The sequence below is a fragment of the Argentina anserina genome, chromosome 6 (genome assembly GCF_933775445.1).
Source record: "Argentina anserina chromosome 6, drPotAnse1.1, whole genome shotgun sequence".
Lineage (NCBI taxonomy): Eukaryota > Viridiplantae > Streptophyta > Magnoliopsida > Rosales > Rosaceae > Argentina > Argentina anserina.
Genome location: NC_065877.1, coordinates 1,857,027 through 1,882,232, shown reverse-complemented (window position 1 = coordinate 1,882,232; position 25,206 = coordinate 1,857,027). Strand labels below are relative to the sequence as shown.

General features: G+C 37.6%; 4 protein-coding genes across 4 annotated transcripts; all 4 read right to left on the bottom strand.

The window, feature by feature from the left end:
• Window positions 1-2,744: 2,744 nt before the first annotated feature.
• LOC126800618 (FRIGIDA-like protein 3) lies at window positions 2,745-6,266 on the bottom strand. Its single transcript, XM_050528009.1, has 4 exons — window positions 5,321-6,266; window positions 4,019-4,579; window positions 3,302-3,345; window positions 2,745-3,056 (listed from the first exon to the last, which is right to left on the bottom strand). Exons 1-4 carry the CDS (start codon window positions 6,264-6,266, stop codon window positions 2,745-2,747), a joined length of 1,863 nt encoding a protein of 620 aa, XP_050383966.1.
• Window positions 6,267-13,306: 7,040 nt separating this feature from the next.
• Window positions 13,307-15,624, bottom strand: LOC126800762 (uncharacterized). The gene is made up of 4 exons (XM_050528174.1): window positions 15,457-15,624; window positions 14,993-15,110; window positions 14,673-14,904; window positions 13,307-13,664 (listed from the first exon to the last, which is right to left on the bottom strand). The coding sequence occupies exons 1-4, from the start codon at window positions 15,606-15,608 to the stop codon at window positions 13,636-13,638; spliced, it is 531 nt and encodes a 176-aa protein (XP_050384131.1). The 5' UTR covers window positions 15,609-15,624; the 3' UTR covers window positions 13,307-13,635.
• Window positions 15,625-18,339: 2,715 nt separating this feature from the next.
• On the bottom strand, window positions 18,340-21,439 carry LOC126800750 (FRIGIDA-like protein 4a). The gene is made up of 3 exons (XM_050528159.1): window positions 20,532-21,439; window positions 19,615-19,790; window positions 18,340-19,513 (listed from the first exon to the last, which is right to left on the bottom strand). Exons 1-3 carry the CDS (start codon window positions 21,307-21,309, stop codon window positions 18,539-18,541), a joined length of 1,929 nt encoding a protein of 642 aa, XP_050384116.1. The 5' UTR covers window positions 21,310-21,439; the 3' UTR covers window positions 18,340-18,538.
• A 679-nt stretch (window positions 21,440-22,118) lies between these two features.
• LOC126800763 (superoxide dismutase [Cu-Zn] 1) lies at window positions 22,119-24,605 on the bottom strand. Its single transcript, XM_050528175.1, has 8 exons — window positions 24,574-24,605; window positions 23,902-23,990; window positions 23,709-23,810; window positions 23,479-23,574; window positions 23,259-23,290; window positions 23,068-23,143; window positions 22,649-22,702; window positions 22,119-22,360 (listed from the first exon to the last, which is right to left on the bottom strand). The coding sequence occupies exons 2-8, from the start codon at window positions 23,975-23,977 to the stop codon at window positions 22,338-22,340; spliced, it is 459 nt and encodes a 152-aa protein (XP_050384132.1). The 5' UTR covers window positions 23,978-23,990; window positions 24,574-24,605; the 3' UTR covers window positions 22,119-22,337.
• Window positions 24,606-25,206: the final 601 nt, after the last annotated feature.

The window sequence follows — 25,206 nt, the reverse complement described above, 5'->3', positions numbered from 1 at the left end:
TGAGCAGTAAATTCGTAAAACCGGAAATTGCTGAACAGTAACCGATTATTACTGTTACCGCATTTAAAGGTTTACGAAACGTTTCTAAATTCTTTTCTTATCTTTTCAAGGTGATCGATAAATCAGAGCAAAGAATTATCTTCAGAAATAGTGGAATCACACTCGAGTCGATAAGGTGAGTAAAATCTCACATATTTATTAATCCACCCTTGCGGTGATTTCAAGATTTTTGCAAGAGATTAAATATTGAAATACGACATGTATACGATATAGTGGATTACATATATATTGTATAAATGGTAATAAGTACATATATATATAGTTTGCAATATTATATACTGTTATGAATTCATTTGAAATTAGCAATTTCGATGACGAGCATGTGAATTAGTTTGTACATGACTTTAATATGAAGTTTGTTAAACGTGTTGTCTTCGGACGTGTTTATAAATTATGACGTGTATATGATATAGTGGAGTATATATGTATTGTAATAATAGTAAATATATATATATATAGTTTGCTATATAATATACTGTTATAACTTTATCGTGATGATGTCATATTGATGACAAGATTTTATCGAGCATGTGATTTTGATTTGTACAATATGATGTGAGATTATTGTACGTGATTTAATATGGAGATTGTTAAAATGTGACTTGTCTTCGGACCTGATGTTTGGTACAATATGATGTGAGATTATTGCACGTGTTTGGCAAGTCGGAACCTAGCCTTTGGCCGGGCGAAAGTTACGATACAGTTAGAGCTCTAGTCTGTCTGCCGTAGTACTGCATGTGAGGTAACGGGTGGTTATCTGCTCATGGGTACTCAGATTGTTTTGGATGTTGGGTAGCGGGTGGCTATCCAATATCGGCGGTGTATTACGAGAGGGGTAACAGATGTGTACCAGCGTTCTTGGTACCCGTATTATAAATGCAGTTGGGTAACCAGAAGGGTTACTTAATTTCTCATGAGCGTTTCATTTCATATTTCTTTGGGACAACCAGATGGGCTGTCCATTGACTCATGAAGGCATTTATATTTGTTTATTTGTGATTTTTCGTATATATTGATATGCGAATTATATTTTCATTTTACTTATACGAGCTATAAGCTTACCGTGTTTGTGTTTACAATCCCGGTGCACTAATTCGATGGTGTATGGGATAATTCCACAGGTGTTGATTAGTGGAGATTGAGTGACGACTCCGGAGACTCGAAGTCGTTCGTATCCTGTTTGTGGTGAGGTTTCTAGCGTGGATTTGTGTGTGAGAATTGGTGTGGTTTTATTTGTGAGTTTTGTGAGAGATTGTGAGGATTATTACATTTCGATCTTATGTAATGTTAAATTATAAATTTGGGTTGTAATAATTGGTTTTTCTGAGTTGTATTGAGAACTCAGTGATGATCCGCTGTGCACGTTAAATGATTTCGATTTCATTGAGATTGTTTTGGTGTTCTAACGACTTTGAAATTTTGAGTTTTTAGGCTCGAAATTTTGAGGTCGTTACAGATAGAATCATTCCAAATCAATGTGTGTTTGAATACCACGTGCTTTTATTGGCCTTTTTTAAATCTCAATTGAATACCATGAGATTTCTAAAGACTTTTAAAAATCTTAATTGAATACCTATAGATTTATAAAATTCAAAACAATCCAACTGAATCTTAATTGAATACACCCTCCTTAATCTATGTATGTAAAATTGGTTTACTGTTTTAATAAGCGGTTGAATTTTTTTTATAGAAATAACATGAATTTACACTAATTTGCAAAATACGTCATGATGCAATATTCATTTTATCTTTAAATTATTGGTCTAGAATCATCCACTAATACACTAATACAGCTGACCGGTCACATATAAAAGGAGAAACAATTTCTTCCAAAATTATGTGTGGAAACGAGATTTTTTTCCAAATCACATGGTTAATTATCTACCACGGATTTTCAAAATCACGGAATAATCCATTGTTTTCTACTTTGGAAACTGTCAATCTAGAACCATCGATTGTCTTATAAAATGGGTCTCAAAGGCGAGTGGTTTAACTCAAGAGCGATTTTAAATTTTGTTTTTGTTACAAGAGAGCAATCCAACTTTTCATTTCTCATCTTCTAGTTGTTTTGAGTTTCAGTTGTTAGAAAAATACATGTTCGTAACCAATGTTTTTTAAAACACTACATGCCAAGAAGAAGAAGAAGAAGAAGAAGAAGCAGATCGAAGAGGATGATAATGGAGCCAAGAAGATCTACTTCAGTAACTAAATCGATCATCGAATCTATGATTTACCAAATCAAAGAGGTACGGTATAGCCGTCTGATTTACATCAGTTGTAAATATAGGGATTCTTGAGAAGTTGAGATATCAACAAGTACAAATTCCTTATAACATAATAATTTTGTTGTGTTAAAGAGGCTAGGAATTAAAAAAATCTAGATAGAGAGAAATAGATGATATATATTTTTACGTTCTATTGAATTAATTAACCTTCAAGTTATAACCCTAAAGCACATCGATTGTCTTTCATCACGTACGATCTCAGGTATCATGGAACAATGAGATCCCCTAGAGGATACAGTTTCCATCGCGAGACCATACAGACAGTGCAGGCGCGCCGAGCACTAGTGTGTCTCAGGTCCTGGTCTAGGATTACGATTGACTGGAACCTTGAACTCTTGAAGGATCATCGATCTAGTTCTCCAGGGAAGGCGCATCCCCGGCCACCACCACCGGAAGGATTTACCTGGTAAACAGATCCCGGTGTGTGACAGCAAGAAGAGTTGGAGCTGCAACAACTGTCCGATGTAATTTATTGGGTTGCTTCAGACTAGGTTCAATCTTAGTGGGATGAGTATCGCTACTACGTTTGGTTCCTCTTTTCGGCACAGTTTGCGAATTCCCCAGCTGAAGTCTCCAGTTCTCCTTTACGTGATGCAGTTTAGTTATTTGCATTTCAATATTCGTTGATGCATACTCGGAATCCAGGTTGTGTTCTTTGATCATGTTAATTGTAGATCTTAGACGAGTTATCTGGTCATCGACAATCCTAACCTGAAAGTAAAAAGTACGTAAGCCTTAATTCACATAATAAGGATGTTCCTGAATTTCTGTACGAAGAAGCATATGTAATGTATAATTTCTTTTCAAAAAAGAAGCATATGTAATGTACGTGTAATACCCAACTTATGAAGAGCTAACGGACCTTTTCATTATGTAACTTGGTATTCTTGTAAGCATTTCTGCAACAAATTATTTCTTCCTCCACGTATTAATTTGAAGGCACAAATCAGTCCTACAGCTTCCATAAGCTGCTTCCTTTCAACAAGAATCCGGATGAATTCTGCTTTATGTACAAAAGAAAATACAAGGATTCATCAAACTGCTCCAGAGAAGTATTAATAACAATTGAATATATATATATATAGCAATATTGAATAATGTTGAAGAAAATAAATCATAGTTGAGCTGAAAAGGAAGCAGTTGTTTGAAAATTAAGAATATTGTTCCATCCGCCGGACTGTTTATATCAAACGAATCAGAAAATTCACAGATAATCGTAGCTCAACTTACAACTTATAGATTATATATAGTTATTATAATGAAAATCATCATGTAACACAATCTTTTAATGACTTAGCTTAAACAAGGTCTCGAGTTCGAAACTTTGTGGATGCAGCACCATGTGCTGGGGGAGTCAACCCCTCTACGGAAGCCGTCAAACTCTCGGAAGGGATGGTTTGTAAAGGGGTACGACCCCGATATTCCAAATCCTTTTGAAAAAAAAAAAGCTTCATTGCACGTACAGATTTGTAGTACCAGCGTGGGTTTCTCAAGCACTGTCATTCAAGTCATTTGCTTAATTGCTAACAAAGGCATTATATAACCAACACAACGACAAATTGGACTCAAGGAAATTACGAACACATGCAATAATGGAATCTAAGACACATTCATAGCTATAGAGAAACACATACAATAAAAAGAAAAAGTAGGCAATGTCAAGAACAGCTTACCAGGGATTTTATCTGCAAAACCAATTGTTGGACATAATTCTAGAGCCTCTTTATGCTGAGATATCATCTGAAGAAGCCTCACAATTTCATCCACATTTAGAGTATATAGCAACCTAAATGTAGTGATGAAGTGCAAAAATCCCAAAATCTCCAAGTAATTCCTAGTGTCAGCTCTCATATTTGATTTCCATTGCACTGCCAACTTCATCACACCCTCTTTCAACTGAGCATTGGCATGTGACGATAGTCTCATTAGCTGCTCTAATAGGGAAATGTAGGTTTTGATGGAAGTTAATTCAAAACCAACATCAGCTTTAGTCCAATATTGTGAGAGATAAGTTTGCATCCAATCCAACACAAGCTTTCCGGGGTCTAACGAACTTTGTAGATTTGTAAAACAATGGTTCCCCGGCACATCATTGCCACTCCCACACCCCTGAAAATTCCTTGCATCTAAGGAGTCACTAACTTGAAGATTTGAAGAAGATGAAACTGCTGCTTGTTTTGCCGGAAAAGATTCTGGTTCCCCAACTTTGACAAGGGATGAAATGACATAGTTCACTGTGAAATTTCAATAAGAAGCAAAGAAAATGCGCCATATAGGTTAGTATAGTTTTGATGCTAGCATAACAAAACAAATATACAGCATTATCTGTCACTCGTGCTTTAGATCAAAAAGATTCATAGCTATCAGATTATTCACTGTTTCCAAGCAAAGCTATCGATTTACATGCGCCTATAAAACATCGATCATATGTGCAAAGTCCAAAAAAAGATGGCTTGATGCAACAAAAATAAAATCTTGTAGAAAAATAAAAATTAAATCTGAGACCAAATCTTGTCCAACAAACAACTATAGTGTGTGACATTCACTTTGATCCAGATTACCGTTTTCAGGCAAGCTAAAGGAGAACTGTTACTTTACTAAAAATAAGCTTAAGGTATCAAGATATTAAAACTATGAATTAACTTTATATGATCGATATTACCTAAAAGGGCATTCCTTTGGAGACATTAATGCTCTAGTCGGTACCAGGTCCTAGCTAGGCTTGTTGCTAGATTATGGCGTCTGCCTACCAACACAGCACTAACGACTAACACTATGTTTACCACTGCCATTGTCAAGTTATTAAGATATGCATTCATGTAATGTACCAAACATATATATTACCATCGGAAAAGCACTTCCATATTAGTACAGCTAAAAATATACCAAATCTAAGGCATAACTACACATGATATTGTAACCAATGCAAGAATACAATAGAAGCATTTTGAAAAACAGTAGAAATAACTTATTACCTGGTGCAGGTTCATATTGCTTCAGTTGATGCTCCTTGGCCTTTCGATCAAGTTCCTTCTCTCTCATTACAATTCCATCTGAGATCAAATTTAAACGCTTTTGGTGTTCTTCCAACGATTTTTCACGCCCTTGAATTGATTTTTCGAATGACTGAAGATACCTTTCTTTCAATTCAATCTCATTCATTCTAGGCTCATCAAACTGTTTTTCTTTCATCTCAATCTTCTCAGACAATTCTTCAAGTTCCTTCCCTTTTGCTTCAAGCTTACTAGACCACTCCTTCATTGATTCTTCACGCTCATGAATTGATCTTTCGATTGAGTGAAGATGCCTTTCCTTCAATTCAATCTCATTCAGGCATTCATTTACCCTCTTTTCAATCAATTGAATCTCCACTCTTGGTTCCAACTGCTTTTCTTTCAACTCAATCTTCCCAGACAATTCTTCAAGTTGCCTCCCTTTTGCTTCAAGCTTTCTCGACCACTCCTCCACTGATCTCCTATGCGAACATAACACCTTCCCTTTTACCTCCACTGTCTTATGTAGCTTTTCTTTCAGTTCAGTCTTCTCTTCTATTTCCTTCTGAACCCTACTCACCTTAGCCAACCCTTCCTTCATTCTCTTTTGAATCGACTCACACAGTCCCTCCTTCAAACCAATCATTCTCTCAGCATCCGATAGCCGCTTCTCTTTATTCTCAAGTTCCTCTTTCTTTTCTTTGATCGACACCTTGAGAGAGTCCAAGTGGCGCTCTTCTTTTACAGCTTCTTTTCGTCTCTCCTGAATCAACTTCTCAAGGCCTCGAAGCTCCACTGCCCTCTTACCCGCCTCAGCCTTCAACACATCCATTTTTCTCTGGTGATCGGCGACTTGCCTCTCCCGATCCTCCAACTCTTGACATCGGACCTGTACTGTATTGCGGGTCGACCGAACACTCTCCTCCATGTCCTTCAAGCGTTTAATCAACCAAAGCATGGTTGACGACTCTTCTCGTTGCTCATGCATCCTCCAATCCTCCGATTGTCGCAACTCCGACGCCGATATCTTGACCACAAGGACGGTGTGGCGGTAGGATATTTTGAAAAATAGGAAACCCTAAATTGGCACAGTTGTGATGGTGGAGGTTCGATCGGAAGGGATCGAATAGGGCTTTTTCATTCAAAAAAGTGACTAAACGGTTGAAGTCTCCGCGTAGGAAGGGGAAAAGTCTGGTGGGGTCGTAGATCTGCACGTGTCCATCAGTCCATGCTTGTAAAGTGTGTTCTAGTCAAATTGACTAGAAGTCTTTCTTGTGGACTTGCCTATAGAAAAAAAAAACAATCACCAAACAAATTCAAATTCCTATTCCTCGTGCCCTAGAAACCTAATCGAACACAGAAACGCCGAACCCTATATAGAACGATAATTTGAAAACAAGCAAGAATGCAGATACGTGTACAAATAAATGTAATTTATTGAATATCAAGCGCGGGGTTACAATCTTTGTGAACTCCTCTGATTCTATCTCCGTATATGACTTGGCTCAAGGGTGACGTGCACTTGATCTTGAGAATTTGAGTGACTTGGATTTGGATTTGATGAAGAACGAGCGATTTGACCGTTTGATGATTCTTCGTGGACTTGAGTTTGGATTTGGGTTTGATGAAGAACGAGCGATTTGGCCGCTTGATGATTCTTCGTGGACTTGAGTTTGGATTTGGATTTGATGAAGAACGAATGATTTGGTGGCTTGACGATTCTTCGTGGATTTGATGATCTTCGTGGACTTGAGAGACTTCGGGATTTGTCGAGAGTGATTTTACTCAAGTGATTTTCTCTCTTCTTCTCAAGTCTAAAAATCCTCTCATCTTCTTCATGTTGAAGGGGGTATTTATAGTGTCAAAGTTTCTATTTTGTAGAATATTTTAATGACACTAAAATAATAAATTTATTTAATTGTATAATTAAATCAATATGTATTTTCCGTTTAATTTTAAATTAGTTATTCTCATAACTAAATTAATTAGAAAATAATTGACTTAATTATAACCGTTAAATAATTTATTAATTTAATCAAATGTCCGATTACCATTTCGAATCGTCAATGATATTCAATTTTCAGAATCACGTAGATTTGATTATGATCATCCGTTTATGTGCTGACACGAGTTTTATTCAGATCCGCACCAATTTTGTTGACTTTTGGCCACGTGTGCAATTTTGTCAGGCTCTTGGTCGATTTAATTTTTTAACGAAGATAATTTACTTCATTAAATTTCATGTATCCACACCCTAAAAACCCAAACAGCCATGAACCAGAACCTAACCACCGCCGATCCTTTTACCCTGGCCAAGAGGGCTTCAGGCTCATCCTCACCACCGCGCTTGGAGGACTGAGTTCAAGGGTCGAAAGAGAACCCACCGCCCTTTCCACCAGTGATGTTATTACGTCCCTTATGGGGAGACGAAGGTATCCTCTTGATTTTACTCTTCCTATGAAATTTCTTTGAATTATGTTTATAATCTATCGATGTATGCTCCTGATTTTAGTTTTGTATTTAATTTTTTGCATCAAGTTGTAATCTATATGTATTCTGGATGATGCTTTATTTGTTTGCAGCATTCGAATTGGTGAATAATGCAATGCATGCATTGCCAAAATTTGGATAGTGATCGGGTCCTGGTCTTGGCCCTCTTGGGAAGGAAGATGTGGAAAACGAGAACTTTTCTACGTGTTGAGGCGAGAAGACAAGATCGGACAAAAATTTTAATGAGAACAACTACAATGTGGACTAGTTGAAGACTTTTCGGTTTATGGATAAAAATGTTCATTTTTCGATCACATTTTTACATCTCATCAGTTCAATTTATAGGTTTACATGTGTTGAACATTGTTACAAATTTTCAGTCAAATTGGTAATTGTTAAAGTATCAAACTAAATCAAATTAATGGAGGAACTAAATTTCTCAAATGTGAACTATTCAAATTCATAATCGGTAAATCACACTTTTAAATGCCTTCATAATTCTCAATTTGGTTGAAAATTTGTATAAATGATCTACTCATAAATATATGTAAATTGAACAGTTAAGATAAAAATATAAGATAAAAAAATGAGATAAACCGAAAAATCATCAACTTAAAAGTCCTCACTAGAAGGGATTTTCATGCTCTATACTTCTATTGCATTTTAAATGAGTTGCATCACTGATCAACTATGAGATCATGTGCATGCACTACCAATCAGGATCAACTATGCTAACATCGAAGTCTGATATGAGGAATTTTTCAGTCCTCCTAGAGAACCACGTGACAATGTTCAGTGGTACTCTATTCCAATCACCATTTGACACTTAGGATTTTAATTTTAAAACAATCATATTTAATCTATTTTATCAAAGACTATTTTGAGTTTTTTTTAAACCCTACACCTTACACTCTAATACCCTAAACTCTTAAACCCTATACCCAGTGGCAGATCCAGGATCTAGATGTCGTCTAGGCTAATTAAGTGTGTCGGTATGAATTTTTTTTCTTGTCAATATTGTTTTTAAGTATAAAACTTGATCAAGGAGCATAAAGTGTTCACACTGAAGTAATAACCCAATTTTGTGTAGGGAAATGATAAAAGAATTGTTTAAGAAAGAAAATAGGAACAAAATTTTATTTTGTAATAGAAAACTGAAAATTATTGTGAGGAAAAAGAAGACATAATAGAACACTGGGAATAAAATGTAAAATGGGAAGGAAAAAAAAGACAAAGCAAGGGTGACTGCCAATACTCGAACTTAGACACAACAACTTTTATGCTTATAACTTACCAACTCAACTAGAGAACAACTTGTGAAAGATATCTCTTATAAATTAAATATATCTTGGTAAGTTTTCGTCTGGGCTTGAACCCATAAAGCCTTCAACATGTATCCACCACTGCATATACCCTAAACTTTAAAACCCTATACTCTAAAATCATATACCCTACATCATAAAATTTTAAACTTTAAACTCTAAACCCGAAATTCTAGTTCAAAATTATCAATACTCATGAAGGTCATTTCACAAATAATAAAAATATGTAAAATTTTTATAATTTTGGTGTAATAAATCCATGTGTCAAAATATAACAGGTGAGGATGACCACTGGACATTGCCACATGGTTCACCGGGAGCATTGAATTTTTTTCCTCCCATAGAGCATGTGTTTGGTAATGTAATCCTATACTTTCATTTTTGAAAATAAAATAGGGTGAAAACATGTTCGTTAAAATATTTCTCAAAATGAAGAAAATAAAAATTATAAATATTTCAACTTTTACAAAGAAAAAGTGAAAATATCAATTTGACGTTTTCACTTTTCTTTTTTGAAACTTATTTTTGAAAATAATTAAAAAAAAACGTTACCTAACAAGGCCGTACACATCTATGTATGTTGGGTTCGGACGTTGGTTACATCCCTACTCATAGACACCAAAGATAGTGGGAGGGCTTCACATTATAATAGTGAAGATAGACCGGTCTATGCCTGTCAAGAAACCACACCGACTGACAATATTGAACCCAAACCAATGCACATAAAGGTAAACTAAAATTAGTTGAAAATTAAGCTGGAGAGAGATGTAGGAAGTTACATCACTGCCAAAGTACCAAGTTCGAGAATTGTACTAGGAGAGATTTTACTGATACAATGCATCATTACATGAGGAATTGGAGATACAAAATCAGGAATTGCATCTAATCAGATTAGAAATCTCATAATGGGTTTGGAAGGATGCCAGGGTTTCCATATCCAAGACCAAGAGAGCGGATGGCAGGCACACTAAACTGTACAGGGTAATTGTTGGAAGGAATACTAAACAGTCCATTGTAAAATGAATCTGGATGAGGATAGTCAGGATGCATTCCAGATCGTCTATCTGCCGATAAGGATGTGCGCTGAAATTTATGTTCATGCTGTTGAAAGCTGGAATCAACTGTGCTGCATAAGCGTTTTTTCTTATTTTCGTTTCTCCGATCCTCCTTAAATTTCTGTAGCACGCGTATTTGTTCCTCAATGCTCTCAGAAGTATACTGCGACTTAAGGTTGTGAAATTTGATGCAGTCCTTAGCACGTCGAAGATCAGTTATTCCTTCCCTCATAACCTGGTCCTGTTCATGGAACAATTTCTTTGTCTTGCTATTTTCCATGCACTTCATCGCCTTCTCAATATGTTCTTTCAAGACTTTTTCTGGAGGGAACATTTTGAATAAATTGAATTTCCGAATGCTTTTATAAGCCTTCCCCAGTTTTTTCTGTTGAATAAGTTTCTGGATAGCAGCAACAGCAGTAGGCTGGACAACAGTATTAGGTGGGACATCGGCAGCTCGCTGACCATTTCTTTTCCTAATTGTGCCAGGAGCAACAATAATGTTGTTCTTGGCAGTTGGTTGATGATTTGAAGATGAAAAAGTTGTTCGTGCTGGCGATACTGCTTTCCCAATTTTCACAGACGCAACACTAATGTTGCTGGCAGGTGCTTTATCTGTGGTACCAAAGGCTTGGGATAATTCAGTTGCTGGTTGATGTTGTTTAACTATCTCAAGAAGACCCTGAAGCTCATGGGCATCATAAACAGAGGTCAATTGATATGTAGAAACAAGCTGCAAAAATCCCAAAACCTCCAGCCAACTCTGAGTCCCCACTGTCATCTTAGCCTTCCAGTCGTTGGCCAATTTCATTGCTTCTTCCTTCACCTGAGGACTAACTAATACCGAGATTCTCTTTAACTCTTGCATCAAAAGAACACAGGCCCTTCTAAAAAGTACCAAATCAAATTCACCATTGTGCACAGTCGAATTTGAAGAGTAAAACCCTTGCATTGCCTCCAAAACCAATTTTGCTGGCTCCACGTACTCCTGTTTAAGAAGAGTTGAGACTGCTCTGGTCACTGATTCATTTCTTTTCAAATGCTCATACATGAATAGTTGCAAGCCTCTAGCATCCCTGATATTGATTTTGGAATGATCACTGGCAGATGAAGAGACAGTGGCATTGTTAGCAGCTGGGGTGCTTTCCAATGGCTCACTGTTTACTTCCATTTGAGAACCAGCTTGTTTCTTTTTCAATTCGAGCTCTTTGCCCTGCTCTTCAAGTTGCCTCTCTTTTGCTTCAAGTTGCAGTTTGCGTGCTAGATGCATTTGTTCCATTGTACAGCTCTTCACTTGAAGTTGTCTCTCTTTCTCTTCAAGATGCTTCTTGCATTGCTGCAACTTCTCCACTGTTTCACTTTTCACTTCAAGTTGCCTCTGTTTTGTGTCAAGTTGCTTTTCGCGTTCTTCATGCATTTGTTCCATTGCACCTCTCTTCACTTCAAGTTGTCTGTCTTTCTCTTCAAGGTGCTTCTTGCATTCTTGCTGCAACTTCTCCACTGTTTCACTTTTCACTTCAAGTTGCCTTTGTTTCGCGTCAAGTTGCTTTTCGCGTTCCTGATGCATTTGCTGCATTCTATTGCTTTTTACTTCAAGTTCTTTCTCTTTCTCTTGAAGGTGCTTTTTCCATTCTTGCTGCATCTTTTCTATTGTCCTAGTTTTCACTTCAAGTTGATTTTCTTTCAATTGAAGCCGCTCAGAGTCTTCATCCAATTGCTTTGCCGTCTTCTGGAACTCATTCAGGGTCCATTTATTAAGCAAATCAAGTTCCTCAGTTTTTGACGAAAGGTGCTCGTCTTTCAAATGTAATTCTCTCTCTTCACGTTTAAGATTGCAGGACAACTGCTCCAGTTCCTCAGCTTTTGACGAAAGTTGCTCATCTTTCAATTGTAATTCTCTCTCTTTTCGTTCGTACAACTCCTCCATTGATTTCTTACGCAAGCAATGAACTTTCAGTTTCAAATCTATATCCCTCTTTAACTCCTCTCTTGACTTGAGTGGCTTAGAGACGACTTCCACTACTGATTTCTTCTGCTCTTTCAACTTATCCTCCTCTTTCAGTCTCTCCTCTCTCAGCTTCTGCACTTCTCTTTTCAGATCAAACATTTCCTTCTGCAATTTGGTACGCTCAGACTGGAGGGAAGTCAAGTAGTTCTTTGTGTCAGTAATCTCTTTTCGATTCTCCTCAATCATCTTACATAGTCCCTTCCACTCATTCACATCAGACTGCATCTTCAACTCTTTGGCTTTCAACTGCTTCTCTCTTTCCTGGAACTCATTTGCTTTGCTCTCCATCTTTAACTCTTTGGCATTTAACTGCTGCTCTCGTTCATGGAGTTCTTTCAATCGGGTCTGAGTTTCATTCCGGATTGAATCTAATTGTTCCTCCAGTTCCTTCCACTGAAGGGTGAAGGCTAGCACGGAAGTTGCTTGAGATTGCAAGCTCTCGTACGTCTTGTTCAATATGTTCTTCTTCAATTCATATTCAATCAAATCCAACTCCATCTTCTCCATTATATGATCTTCTGCTGTTAAAGAAAGAAAAAACCAAAACTCCAAGTCTACCAACTAAGCGGTAAGATCTCAAAGTGTCGGGTTAGAAAAGCAAGAAAACCCTAGAACACTAATCTCACGCTCTGCAAGGGAGAAGAGAAAGCGTTAAGCTTTAGAAGCTGAATCGCTACCGTCGCTCTCTGCAGGGGAGAAGAGAAACCCAAACCAAAAACCTGATTTAAGTCTCTTAAATCGGTAATAGTGCTCTCTTTATATAGGGGGAGAAGAGAAGGCTTAGAATATTATGATTTTCTTCCCCTCATGAGCTATATAGGCACCAACTCCTAGTTCGTTGCGGGGAAGGGAAAAAGGTGTAGGTAAATGTCTTATCCTTTTGGACTTGGGATTAATAGCTCATTCCTTATCCTATTAGGATTTTAATTTATGAGTTTACCTAGGTTTCTTATACTATGGATTGTAGAAAATTTAAAAATCCTTCCTGAATCAGGTTTTCCATACTTCTCCAAATTCTAGGATTTAGTTTTTAGTAAAAGAGTTATACAATAAATCTTACTCAATTTTATTTTTTATGCTTTGGGTATGGAGAAGAGCACAATCTCATATGCAATAAATACAATTTTTTTAATAACATATAAATACAAATTTTAATTTCTTAACATTCTCCATTTCTCCTACAGTTGCAGCGTCACACTAGGTAGACTTTTGTGAACAACAATTCCCCATATAATCTGCTTCTAGCAATTCAGTAATTCGAAGGAATTTCTCCCAAATACTAGTGACTTTAAAAGTTACAAAGAAATTCTGAACTCTAGTGAAATCCCTTGGGCACAAAAGAGAGAAAATCACTAGCCTTGATTGATAACCTGATGAATTGAACCCCAATCTTTCTGGCTCTCTGTGGTCCTTGGTGAATGATCATGGTTTTATACGAACCACAAATGAACCTGTTCAGAAATTTCAGCCAACTATTATTACATCAGCAAATGCCAGCAAGCAGAAAGAGAGTAGATAGAATGTATACAAAACAAGGAGTCGAGAATTTGTGAGATGTATGTCAGATTCAGTGCCTGACATGTTAATGAGAAAAGGTATGTGTAAATAAGAGACACATATATAACTAATGTTGACACCAAAATGGTAAGAACACAGAAAAATAGTCCAATGGAGGACGCAACACCCACACCTTCGTAAATAACACATCTCCACTTTGAAAGAGTATACACAAGAATCAAGGACAAACAAAATTTGAGACATGAATTAGGCAAAAGAGGGTTAGCTTCATGCACCGCCCAGATCCCACAAGTGATAATCCATTGATTCACTCCATGTCTGGAAAACTTTTACAGTTTTACTTTAAGGAAATTAAGGATGTATTATTAAATGCTTGGAAAAAAAAGAACAGATACATAGGCCTAGAACAGGTGCTGGATACATGGTTCAAAGGTACTTCTATCAACAGAGGCTATCGCCAAGAGGTTCACTTTATATCCGAGCAACAGGGCTGGTTAGATAACTTTGATAATACTAGCCTCTTTTCACTGTTCTCTACTTGAATATGGGTGAGTTAGGACAATTCAACAGCCAAATACCATAATGGGTCATTGCGGCCATGACTAGAGGAAAACAAGGGATGCCTTCAGTTACTAGCTCAATACATCATAATAAGTCTGAGGTAATGCGGAAGAATTTACTCTAACAAACAATAAGTATTTCAGGTCACTCAAACTATCAGACTATAACACACACTAAAAGTCAAGCTACCCAACATATCATGGAGCTCCTATTCCTACAAGAGAAACTATGTAAGATACTGAGGAGGACAACCTAGGTCAGGTGACTGCATTGACCATCTGGCCATACAATATAAACAAACCTCATAGTACCTAGAGATGAAATACAGTAAACCTCTACATTAGTCACAGTGCTGAAGCACTAATAAGTGAGAAACTCACATGCAGGGAGCTGGGAAGTATCCGCAGAAACAGCGCAAGCAATCCCCAAGTTATGAAGTGCCCCTTTAATGACCCCGCAAGAGAAATGAAGATGCATATTAGGTATCTGTTGCGCCTTGTTCTCAGCAGAGGCCTCGGAATTTTCTTGAGACACGTTTCCATTTTCCGCAGACAGATCAGCAGACATGCGTGAAAGCCACCGGAACTTATTATCTTGCAACACAAAGGTACCCTGCAAGAAAAATACACACTTTATCTCATCAAAACCCACACAAACACGACAAATGCCAAACACACATCGATTCTAGCAAAAAAAATACCCTATGATTGGTCTTCAAGTTGTCTATCTGCTTCTTGAATAGCTCAGACCAGAAATCCTTGCAGATGAACTTAATTGCATCCAGATGATCAGTGAATCGAGGCCGCTCCATCGTATACCTAACAAGCATAACCCAATCATTACTACCTCTATACACAAATAGACACAAACTCAGTACCATACTCATATTCCTATACTTTGATCAAGACTCAATTCCAATATACACTGTCACCAACTCTACACATGTAAAGCTACTTCCTTTATACTAAAGCAGACACCTTTACATAAATTGAACACTGAAAATCACATGATCTTCGACTCCCCACATATTCCTAGCTAAAACCAAATTTGTATACAGCTATTTCAGATCTAAAGCCCAATGCTTGAAATCACAGAGAACCCTAAATTGAGTGAAATTAGGGCATAATTACTTGGGAAAAGGGTGAGACTTTAAAGGTGTACTACCTCTCGGAGAGCTGGTGGCCAACCTGGTAGCCAATAGCGTCGATCCTGCTGGAAGCAAGCTCGGGCTTGTTGGCGTATAAGCGACTGCAGTACATGGAGACCATCTCTGTGAGTAGACTATCCACGCAGCTCTCTGATACCTCTCTCACCATTTCTTCTCTCTCTCTCTCTTTCTCACTCTCAACTTTGCTCTGCTTCTTCCCTCGACTCTTTTCTCTGTGTTGGGCCTATTGGGCTTACTTACAACACGGGTATGTGGATCTACCGGGTTACCGAAAAAATAATTCGAGGACAAACCAATAGACTACTTAAAAATTATAAGTTGTCGAAAATCGAAATGGTATCGGACGTGCTAAACGATGACGTTTAGGCACTAAGTGAGTTAGGTTGAAAATGAAAATGCATTTTAGTTGTCGCTTATTTATGTTGATATGTATGATCTTGTGGATCCATAAGACAATGATGGTCACCAACAATAATATTAGGATGATGCGTTTCATACATCTTATCTATATCATTGTTATAATTTTATTTTAGTTACATACCATAACTTGCTCATATTAGCGCTTAGAATCACCGTACTAGGAGGTTATATACAAAAGAACATTACTAAAAATGTCGAGAATGTATGGAAGGATATCATGGATTTCACTTTAACTAGGCAACTTGTGAAAGATCGAACGAAATAACCATATACAAAATCAATTTATACATTTTTTTAAATTACTATACATTGTATTCATTGAAAAAGAACTATGGATAATGGCAACCATTGATTGTTATTGAATTTAATGGACAGTTTTTTGGATATAACATCGGCCACAAAAAAGCCGAGCATCAGTAGTATAAATGTGGTTCATTCTTCATGTTTTTGATGTACAACATTGCTTCTACGTATACTTTGTCACACAAATTTCTTTCAAATGGTGATCATGACCATTTTGCTCATTGCTTGCTGTAAGTGATTATCTCGCTCATGTCATTCAAGCATATATAATGTGAACAAATTATATATTTTTGCCTATAAATAAGGCATCCAATTACAAGGTAGAGAACTAGAGACTCATATGTGTCATTAGATAGAGATGATTATGGTCCATTTGTTCTTAATTATGAAAACATTTGCGAGAAAAGAATTTTGAAGAACATAATATTTCTCTATTGATTGATCTATTGGCAGGTTTGCTTGATTTTGGAGTGGGTTGTACCATAAATTGGGAATGTCGAAATGCCTGCCCATCAGCTTGCAAAAATGGTGTGTGTTTTAGTGGAAGTTGTGGATGTACTTGCTGAAGCTAGAAAATTTGCCCCATCAAAATTTAGTTTTCTATCTCCTAGAATTGATTTGCTCTTTTAGAACGGAGATTTATGATTTTGATTTTGTTCTTAACTTATCAAATGATTCAAATTGTTGTGGCCATTTTAATGAGAACCAAATCAGTCTTTATTTCTGTTCCAAGTCAATAACATTTATTAAACTAAAAATATAAGTTTGGGGAGAGATATATTAGACAAGTAATTATTGTCTATGATTTTATTGGTATAGAATGGTAGACATGATTTGGCAAATTCATGTTGTTATTAGCATTCACATATACAATGTCCGTCGCCTCCACATGTCCCAACACCGCACTCGCAGGCCTTCTCGCATTCGTATTGATAATAACAATTCGGCCTGATTCTGGTTGCAATCTCACCGGAGTCGATTTCCCGACTAGTGTATCCATTAGCTTCCGGTATTCGCAAACCTGCGCCTAATCCATCAATATTTTCATTTCTGTTTATGATCAAAACTAAGAAATAAAACACCATGCATGATCATCTACGTCAATTGAGTACTGAAATGTAAATCTCTGCCTATGATCGATCGATGTCTTAAGTTACATTCTCCTAATCATTTACTATTAGACTAAATTTTATCAATTCCACAAACAATGTCCAGAAGGTGAGGATGAGTTGAGTTTTGGGCACGGATTAATGATATTATGTAAGCTGTAAATATGAAAGTACAAAATTATTTTCTCTTATTGCCTACTTATATTCCATAATATATATATATATTGAGTAATCAATCATTGGAATATACACATTTAAATCAATTTTTTCGTTCATATTTATCTACTATGGCGGGCTTCAATGAAACGATGTATTTGGTGATTTGCAATCCAAATCTGGTAACCCACTAACCCAGGTTAGCGAATTTTTGTACGTTAACACTAGAACCAACACAAGGGATTAAACGTGAACTGATCTTATATAGAGCTTTAGTTATCATAAAATATTAAAACAAGGTTTATTTGATAATTTGACACGGTCGATCAATCTTAACCCGTGTTAAAATTAAATCTATCAATTGCAGAAACCAGTTCAAAGCAAGCGTATGATTAATAGAAAGTGTGTAAGAGAGAAAACTTACAATGAACAACAAGCACAAGACTCATGATCACCAACAAAATCGATGTAAGAGCCAATTTTGCCATTTGATAGAAAACTTATATGTCAGATTCAGCAATGTTGTGCACAAACAAAATGCAGAATCAACAAGATTTATACTAGATGACCACTTGATTAGGCCTTTGTATTTTGGAAAGAATGATAAAAATTTAAAACCCTTATTTTAAAGTTCAGTTAATCACATAATGATTAAACGAATTATACAATAAAATCTCTATAAATGAATAATGTTAGGGAGTTTTTTTTTTCTTTTCTTCAAAGGATGAATGATGTTAGGAGTTGGACTGTGGAAAATTAATTACGTAGAGATTCACTTTTCAAAAAAGAAGTTCAAAGAATCATAGAGCAAAACCGCAATTATTGATTAAATGTTGACCATAGAGATTAACACTACTTTTATTACTGATAAATGATAGAGGCAAAAAACTCCTCAAAAAACATAATTTCATACTTATGTTACTCTTATTGCTTTTGGGGTAGTGACCAGTTACTCAAATTAATAAAGAACTCTTAACTCATTCTAATATTCAACAATCTGTATAACACGGACCTGCGTCTAACTCATATTACAAATACCAGCAAGCAAAGAAATTCTGTTCTTATGAAGTAATGCCAGTATAGAACTAAGCTAAAGGTGATAAATGGATGGCTGGTACTGATCACTATGTGTACCATAGGCGCTATTTGAAGAAACTAGCCTCTCCTTGTGATCAGCCCTTCTCAGTGAATCACCTAAAACATAAGAATTCGGACTCACATTGGTTAGGCGTGCTGGGGGAGGGTTTCCTGCTAATCCGAACTGCCCAGACCTCCCATTTACAGTCATAGTACTTGCCCCATACCGCTTGGTTAATGGACTCAACTGTGAAGTCACAGAAGTACTGCCCACCAATCCATAGGAAGCAGTTGTTGAGTTCATATGCTGAGTGGTGTGCTGCGCACGGGTAATAGGAGAAGAGCCTATCAATTCATAGGCTCCACCTGTCAATGTGGTTTGCTGGGTATGGGTGGTAGGAGAAGAACTGGCTAGCCCGAAACGCCCAGCTGATAAGCCAACATGACCATCAGGAATGGAGTATGCCGAATCATAGTATCGAGCAGCATATTCCGCACCTTCACCTTTGTACGAACCTGTTGGCTTATAATGAGATGCTCGCAATGAGTTCAAGGTGCCGTAAGAAGTATGGGGAGCATCTGCTCCTTGTCGAGGCATTCCAGCTGATGGTGTAAAGTACTCTGACCCTCGCCTCTGAATCAAGTCTACCGAACGAAGAATAGATGGGTGTATTGAGTGTCCTGTGGTTGGTGCTCTGAAAGAAGCATTTCGAACAACAGCTGGATCTGCAGTGTGATGCTTATTACTGTTCTTATTGGGTTGAGCCGTAGCTTCAGAGGCAGTACGTTTCTTTCCACTCAAGTGATGCCCCTGAGCCTCAATGACACGAGTTACTTGAGGAGGTTGCTCTTTTCTCTGCTTTTTCAGCTGGTTGATGCGCTTCCTGAGGTTTTCAGGAGACAACTGTGGTTCAACTTCAAGCTTGTAGTTTTCAATGCATCGTATTATAGCTCTCAGGGACACTGCTTCTTTATCTAAGGCGGCATCCTGCAAGGGAATAAATGAAACACAGTAAGTCATAAGAGGGTTTCTTCCATCTGGATCTAAGGGATGGTTGATGAGGCAAAAGAAATAAATGGCACCTATACCTCTGCTTTAAGAGGATCTTTCCCCCTCCTGCAACTAATCTTTGCATCCTTCTTGGAAAAATTCAAATGAGCTTTAAGCAGGGGCATAGGAGGGAACTTGTCAAGCAATTCAAATGCATGAATGAATTTAATGGCTTCAAGTCGCATCTTCTGTGATACCAGCTTTTGAATAAACTCTGTCGCCAAAAAAATATTAGATTTAACAGCTTACGCAGAAGGAGGTAGTGCAGGGAAAACTCAAAAAAGGAAAGAGTTTCTTGGTTCAAAAGTAGCATCAGATAAATAAAAATTGATGGTCTAAAGTGATGTAAATAAGTACTAACATTAAGAACATAACTACAATAATCAGGAGAAACTCTAGCACCGAAATCCAGAAGAATCCACAATAACAAGAGCACAGTTGGAATGAACGTTCTTTCCAAGACCTGTATCCATTTATTTGACTAATGGTCTAAATTCCAGTAGTGTAAAGCATTATGTCATTCAGCTTCTACAATATTCTCCCAAATAACTAAAAAGCTCCACTTATTTTCATGTTAATACTTGTTTTCTACAAAATCGTGCTGCCCGAACAGACATATAGCAGACTTCAATCAACAAACGGCATAAGTGGTTGTAATTAATTCTACACCTTCTGTCCAAAAAAATCAACAAAATCAAACCATATGCCACCCAAGAGCTACCGAAGCAAACCTTCCATTTAAACATCTAGTTGACAGCTTATCCTTCACATTCAGAATATAACTCTCAAGTTTCTAACCTTTTCAAATTTCTCTCAAAATCTAGCATTGCAAAGTTAACAAGCACTGAATTATACACCGAGTTTCATCAGATAACAAACTGAACCATTTGTTTGAATTGTTTCATACAACATCACAACAGACTTATCACCAACAAAAAGCTTCCCAAACACTCACCGGAGGCTCTATCCGCGAAACCAAGAGACCTAAACAACTCGGGCGCCTGTTTCCTAACCGCCACGCTAACAATCATATCAAAAATCTCATCCCTATCAAACTCACCAACCAACCCAAAACCACCCACAAGCTGCAAGAAAGCCCAAACCTCCAGACTATTCACCACTCCATTTCTAGTCTTCCCCTTCCACTCCACCGCAAGCCTCGCCGCCTCCTCCCTCACATCATCTCCAACCAAAGGCCTCACTCTAGTCATCTCCTCCAGCAACACCACGCAGCTCCTCCTCACGGCGCTCAGCTCAGTCAGCTCAAACCTCAACTCCCACTCCTCCGACGGATAAAACCACCGCATTGCCTCAAGCACAATCTTCCCACACCCCACAGAAGCCGAGACCAACTCAGCAACAAAATCTCGAGACGATTGCTTCTCATTCAAATTCAAATGCTCGTTCATATACACCAGCAGAGCCTCCCCGTCTTTAACCATCACGCCATTGAAATTCAAGCCTTCAAAGGAAGAATCATCAGCCCCGAGGCGATCGGGTCGGGTCTGTACGGAATTGGGTTCGGAATCCGATTGGGTTTGGTTGGATTGGAGGAGCTGGTTGGTTCTGGATTGGATGGAGGCGTCGATGGAGCGGAGGTGGTCTTCGAGGTCCTGCCATTGGAGGGTAAAGTTGGAAACTTTGGAGGCGTGGGACTTGAGGAGGTTGAGGGATTTGAGGAGGTCTGGGGGCGCCGGAAGGTCGCCGGAGATGTTTTGTACGGTGGTGGACATCGGTGGCGGGAGCGTTGGGTGCGATTGGTGAAGATGGGAAGTGTAATTTTGGGGTTTTTGATTGAAGAAAAAATGAAACCCTAGAAATTTTGGGATTGAGATGTACGCATGTGTTGTGGGACGGTTTGATCCCACCTTCAGAATTTAGTGCATACAATATTTACCCACCTGTGGTAAGTTTTCAAAATTACTTTCACATGGAATTACGGTAATAACCACTAGAATTATTCTTTTTCACCTCTCAATTCCATTCACATTAGGGTCAATTTAGCCCCGAGGTAATTTTAATAAAATCTGCGTTTACATATTTAATTAGCAGCTGTTTCTAAAAGTTTCATTTTCCAGTTTTCATAATTTACCTAAAAGTTACATTGGAGTTTGTGAACTTAAGAAATAAACTGATTCATCAAACACCTTAGTCAAATTATTTGAAGCGCCAAACTCAGTCTTAATAGACGCTCAGAACTGAACAGTTCCACCCCTAAGCTTCTCACCATCAGTGCAGGTCATTTAGTGATGGAGACCATGCTTGAAGATGAGACCGTGACAATAGCATAACACGATGACAGTAGCCTAATGAAGAGAGTTGATACCGGAGAGTTTGACAAAGCCATAAAGAGGACAACTAGAGTCTAGCGATGTTGATGATTTGCCAGTTCTCTTCTACCAGCAGTGAAACTAGAGAAGACACCAGATTGTGTCAACACTACTAGTAATGACCATAAGAACTTGAATTTTAGCCTAAGAAAACGCATCTTGTTTTTGTGGATGGAAAGCAATTGTTTGTGTGATTTAGGAGGAGGAATCGAAGCAAGAAATAGACTATTTATCCATTGGCAATAGCATGAACAGAAATTTAAAGTCAAACAACCACAGAAAACGATTGAGAAATAGAATACAGGACCAAGCCAGATATATTGGTATTGACAAACGTATTCCTTATTCCAATACTCAATTGATACGAGCTCATGCTAATATCTCAAGCTTTAATTCGACTGAGGTGCCTGTGTTTCACTCCCTGGTCTAGTTCATCCTTGGAGACCAATAATACCTGCACAAAGATAGGAACAATGGAGTATTAAGAGAAAAAATATTATATGTACCCGGTACATAGTTTACGTGTTAAGGATCACCAACAGAACTGAACAGATCATAAAACTAAGAGACTTCTACTGTTGAAACCAAAAGGAGAGACCAACTTGTTTTTAGTTTTCATTCTGATTTGAAATAGAAACCAAAAAGGCACCACATGTAGGATAGCACAGCAAGACCAAACAAAATTATATGAAACTACTGTTACGCGAGAATTTCATTTAATGAGTTGAGCATATTAGCTTACCACAAGCTATCCTGCCACCAGCATTTCCAGTGGATTTGCTAAGCTCATGTCCACCTGAGGTCAAATATAACGAATATTGGATTAGACACCAGTAACTTGAGAAGAAACACAACAATAGTGTTGTAATTAAAATTGGCATCAAATTAGCATCTAGCTACTTAGGGAGAACTAAAACTGACAGTACACACTAGCATCTGGCTGATCTAAAATGGTGAAAGACACCATTGATGTTAAGGACCAACAAAATGGAAGTACGAAAATCCAAACAACCTATACATATAGCAGCTATTTTATCCGAATTAAGATGCCAAGAAGGCCAAAGTTACTACAAAAATTTGAGCCACCATCTATTGACTCGCTCAAATTTGAAACTATCTGAGAGATAAAAAGGTTTTGATGTAGAGAATTTAAGAACTTACCCTTGCCAAGGTCATCAGGGTCAGCATGGACAACAACCGCCCTACCAATGATAGAGTGTGGTCCAGTGAGAGGAATCTGCAAGCCATAGTGTAAACTTCATGATAGAGGAATTGAATTTGAAGACGGGCCAAGCACATAAAAATTTACAGGAAATCATTAACTCAAATATAGTAGGATGTTAACCACAAACCTGCTTGTCAACAATTGTGAAGCAAGCGGTTCCTGAAGCACAGAAACATATCAAGTGTAAGTGTCAAGAAAGTATCAAACACTCACTTATTTCAGTACTAAATGACTCCCACACGCCAGTAAAATGAGAAATCTAAAGGCTAGTCTGGTGATCATATGGCTATCAATGAAAACAAACAGGACAAACAAGGAAGTCAAAAAACAAGGAGATAAATATATACCATCGTCCCCAACAGTGATATTTCCAAGATCACCAGCATGACGAGTCCCATCTTCAGGAGCACCGTGCTCTTTGCCAGCAGGATTGAAGTGTGGTCCTACAAGTAAACAGATCATTAGATACAAGCTAAAATACAGTGAATTAACAAACAGATAATGCGGAGTAGGCTTTGGTGTTTTGTCCCAGCAGTATCAGATAATAAAGGAACAACTTTTACTCAATGGTTCATACCAGTTGACATGCAACCGTTTGTTGTGTCCCCAAGAGCATGAACATGGAAACCATGAAGCCCAGGCTTGAGGCCAGAAATGTTTCCGGTCACAGTAGTTGGGCCTGGAAAATTAATGAAACAAATTGAGTTGACCAATATCAACAGCAAACTAACAATATACATCCTATAGACTACTAGTTAAAGATTCCCCACCATCTCCCTCTTGAGTGAAGAGGATAGTTCCGGCAACACCTTCACTGGAGCTAAGTACAGCAACGCCCTTTGCCATGGTTCAAAGTGATCTAATCAAAAGCACAGTTCAGCAATCAGATTAGGAAATTGAAGCAGAATAGCTGTAAAAGCAACCCAAGTGACTAAAACAACAAACTTTCATCTAGTTCTAAACTTCTAATGCTCTCACTCTCCCACAAACACACAAGTTACAGTCTCAGTTCTGGTTTGCTAATTCGTATGTTAAGTTTACGGCCTATGAGTAAAAACCATTGACTGAAAAAATAACAGAGCAGATGCAATCATGAATTTAAGAAAGAAAAGATTCAATTTTTAAGTACTTCAATAATAATTAAATAAAACCCAGAATAATCAGAGCCTTGTCAAGAGCTGATGAGATCTGTGAAAACAGCCATAGAAATCACAAGTCACACATATAAAAAATCCAAGTAAGCTCAGTAGCCATACTAAAAGGCAGATCTTTAAACATCATCAATCAAATCCAAGCTACAATTGCAATACTAAACTAGACAGAATACAAAGTGAACTGATCTGTTTACAAATTTCAGCTAGATGAATCAAACCCAGATCATAAAACCATAAAAAGATAGGAGCTTTCAAGGTTCCAGATATTAAAGAGTCAAGGCTTTTTACCTCAGTGCACCCCTAAGATGAAGAAGTTGGGTGTTGGAGGTTTGTGAGTGAGTGAATGGAATCAGATGCCTAAATGCAAATGTGACAATGACTCTCCTCCTATTTATTTCAGTCTTCCCAACTCTCTCGTAACAGTCCACAGTGAGAGATAGTCGTGTGTTTCTAGAGTCTACCACCCACCTAACACACTTGGGGATAAGATGGGAAGTTCTCATCTACTGCTCTTATTTTGGTCAGGCTGCCCATATTGACAGCTATTTTCCTTTTTTTCTCTTTTCAATTTACATGAAGAGGGTGTTTGTAATTTTTCATTCCATAGAGCCACAATGGTGGTAAGTGGTAACTTGTATTGAAATGAAAAACTCTGCAAACTTATAAGCTAATCTATAATTATAGTGGTACTGGTCAGCATTCACCATTAGAATAGCTAATCAGTTAACTAGTGATGAGTTAGTAATGAAATTATTCGGCAGAAAGTTGTCTACATTTTCATCGATCAGTTTGAAGCTCCATTCTTTCGATTTACTAAAGCTGCTTACAAGGTGCAAGTACCAAGTACCACTATAATCTTTTCTAAATTCTGTTTACATTCCTCGTTCTTCTTACTCTATCAAGTATCAACCACATATAAAG

Excerpts from the sequence above, each read along its gene's own strand:
- LOC126800763 (XM_050528175.1), bottom strand. The coding sequence starts at position 23,977 with ATGGCAAAGGGCGTTGCTGTACTTAGCTCCAGTGAAGGTGTTGCCGGA. Across the intron at positions 23,575-23,708 it reads AAACGGTTGCATGTCAACTG|GACCACACTTCAATCCTGCT; the intron begins GTATGAACCATT and ends GTTTACTTGTAG. Across the intron at positions 22,361-22,648 it reads TGGTGGCAGGATAGCTTGTG|GTATTATTGGTCTCCAAGGA; the intron begins GTAAGCTAATAT and ends ATCTTTGTGCAG.
- LOC126800750 (XM_050528159.1), bottom strand. The coding sequence starts at position 21,309 with ATGTCCACCACCGTACAAAACATCTCCGGCGACCTTCCGGCGCCCCCA. Across the intron at positions 19,791-20,531 it reads TTTCGCGGATAGAGCCTCCG|AGTTTATTCAAAAGCTGGTA; the intron begins GTGAGTGTTTGG and ends TTTTGGCGACAG. Across the intron at positions 19,514-19,614 it reads AAGATCCTCTTAAAGCAGAG|GATGCCGCCTTAGATAAAGA; the intron begins GTATAGGTGCCA and ends ATTCCCTTGCAG.
- LOC126800618 (XM_050528009.1), bottom strand. The coding sequence starts at position 6,266 with ATGGAGGAGAGTGTTCGGTCGACCCGCAATACAGTACAGGTCCGATGT. Across the intron at positions 3,346-4,018 it reads TTTTGCAGATAAAATCCCTG|AATTCATCCGGATTCTTGTT; the intron begins GTAAGCTGTTCT and ends TACATAAAGCAG. Across the intron at positions 3,057-3,301 it reads GGAAGCAGCTTATGGAAGCT|GTTAGGATTGTCGATGACCA; the intron begins GTAGGACTGATT and ends TTTTACTTTCAG.
- LOC126800762 (XM_050528174.1), bottom strand. The coding sequence starts at position 15,608 with ATGGTGAGAGAGGTATCAGAGAGCTGCGTGGATAGTCTACTCACAGAG. Across the intron at positions 14,905-14,992 it reads ACTTGAAGACCAATCATAGG|GGTACCTTTGTGTTGCAAGA; the intron begins GTATTTTTTTTG and ends TTTTTCTTGCAG. Across the intron at positions 13,665-14,672 it reads TACTTCCCAGCTCCCTGCAT|GTTCATTTGTGGTTCGTATA; the intron begins GTGAGTTTCTCA and ends ATTTCTGAACAG.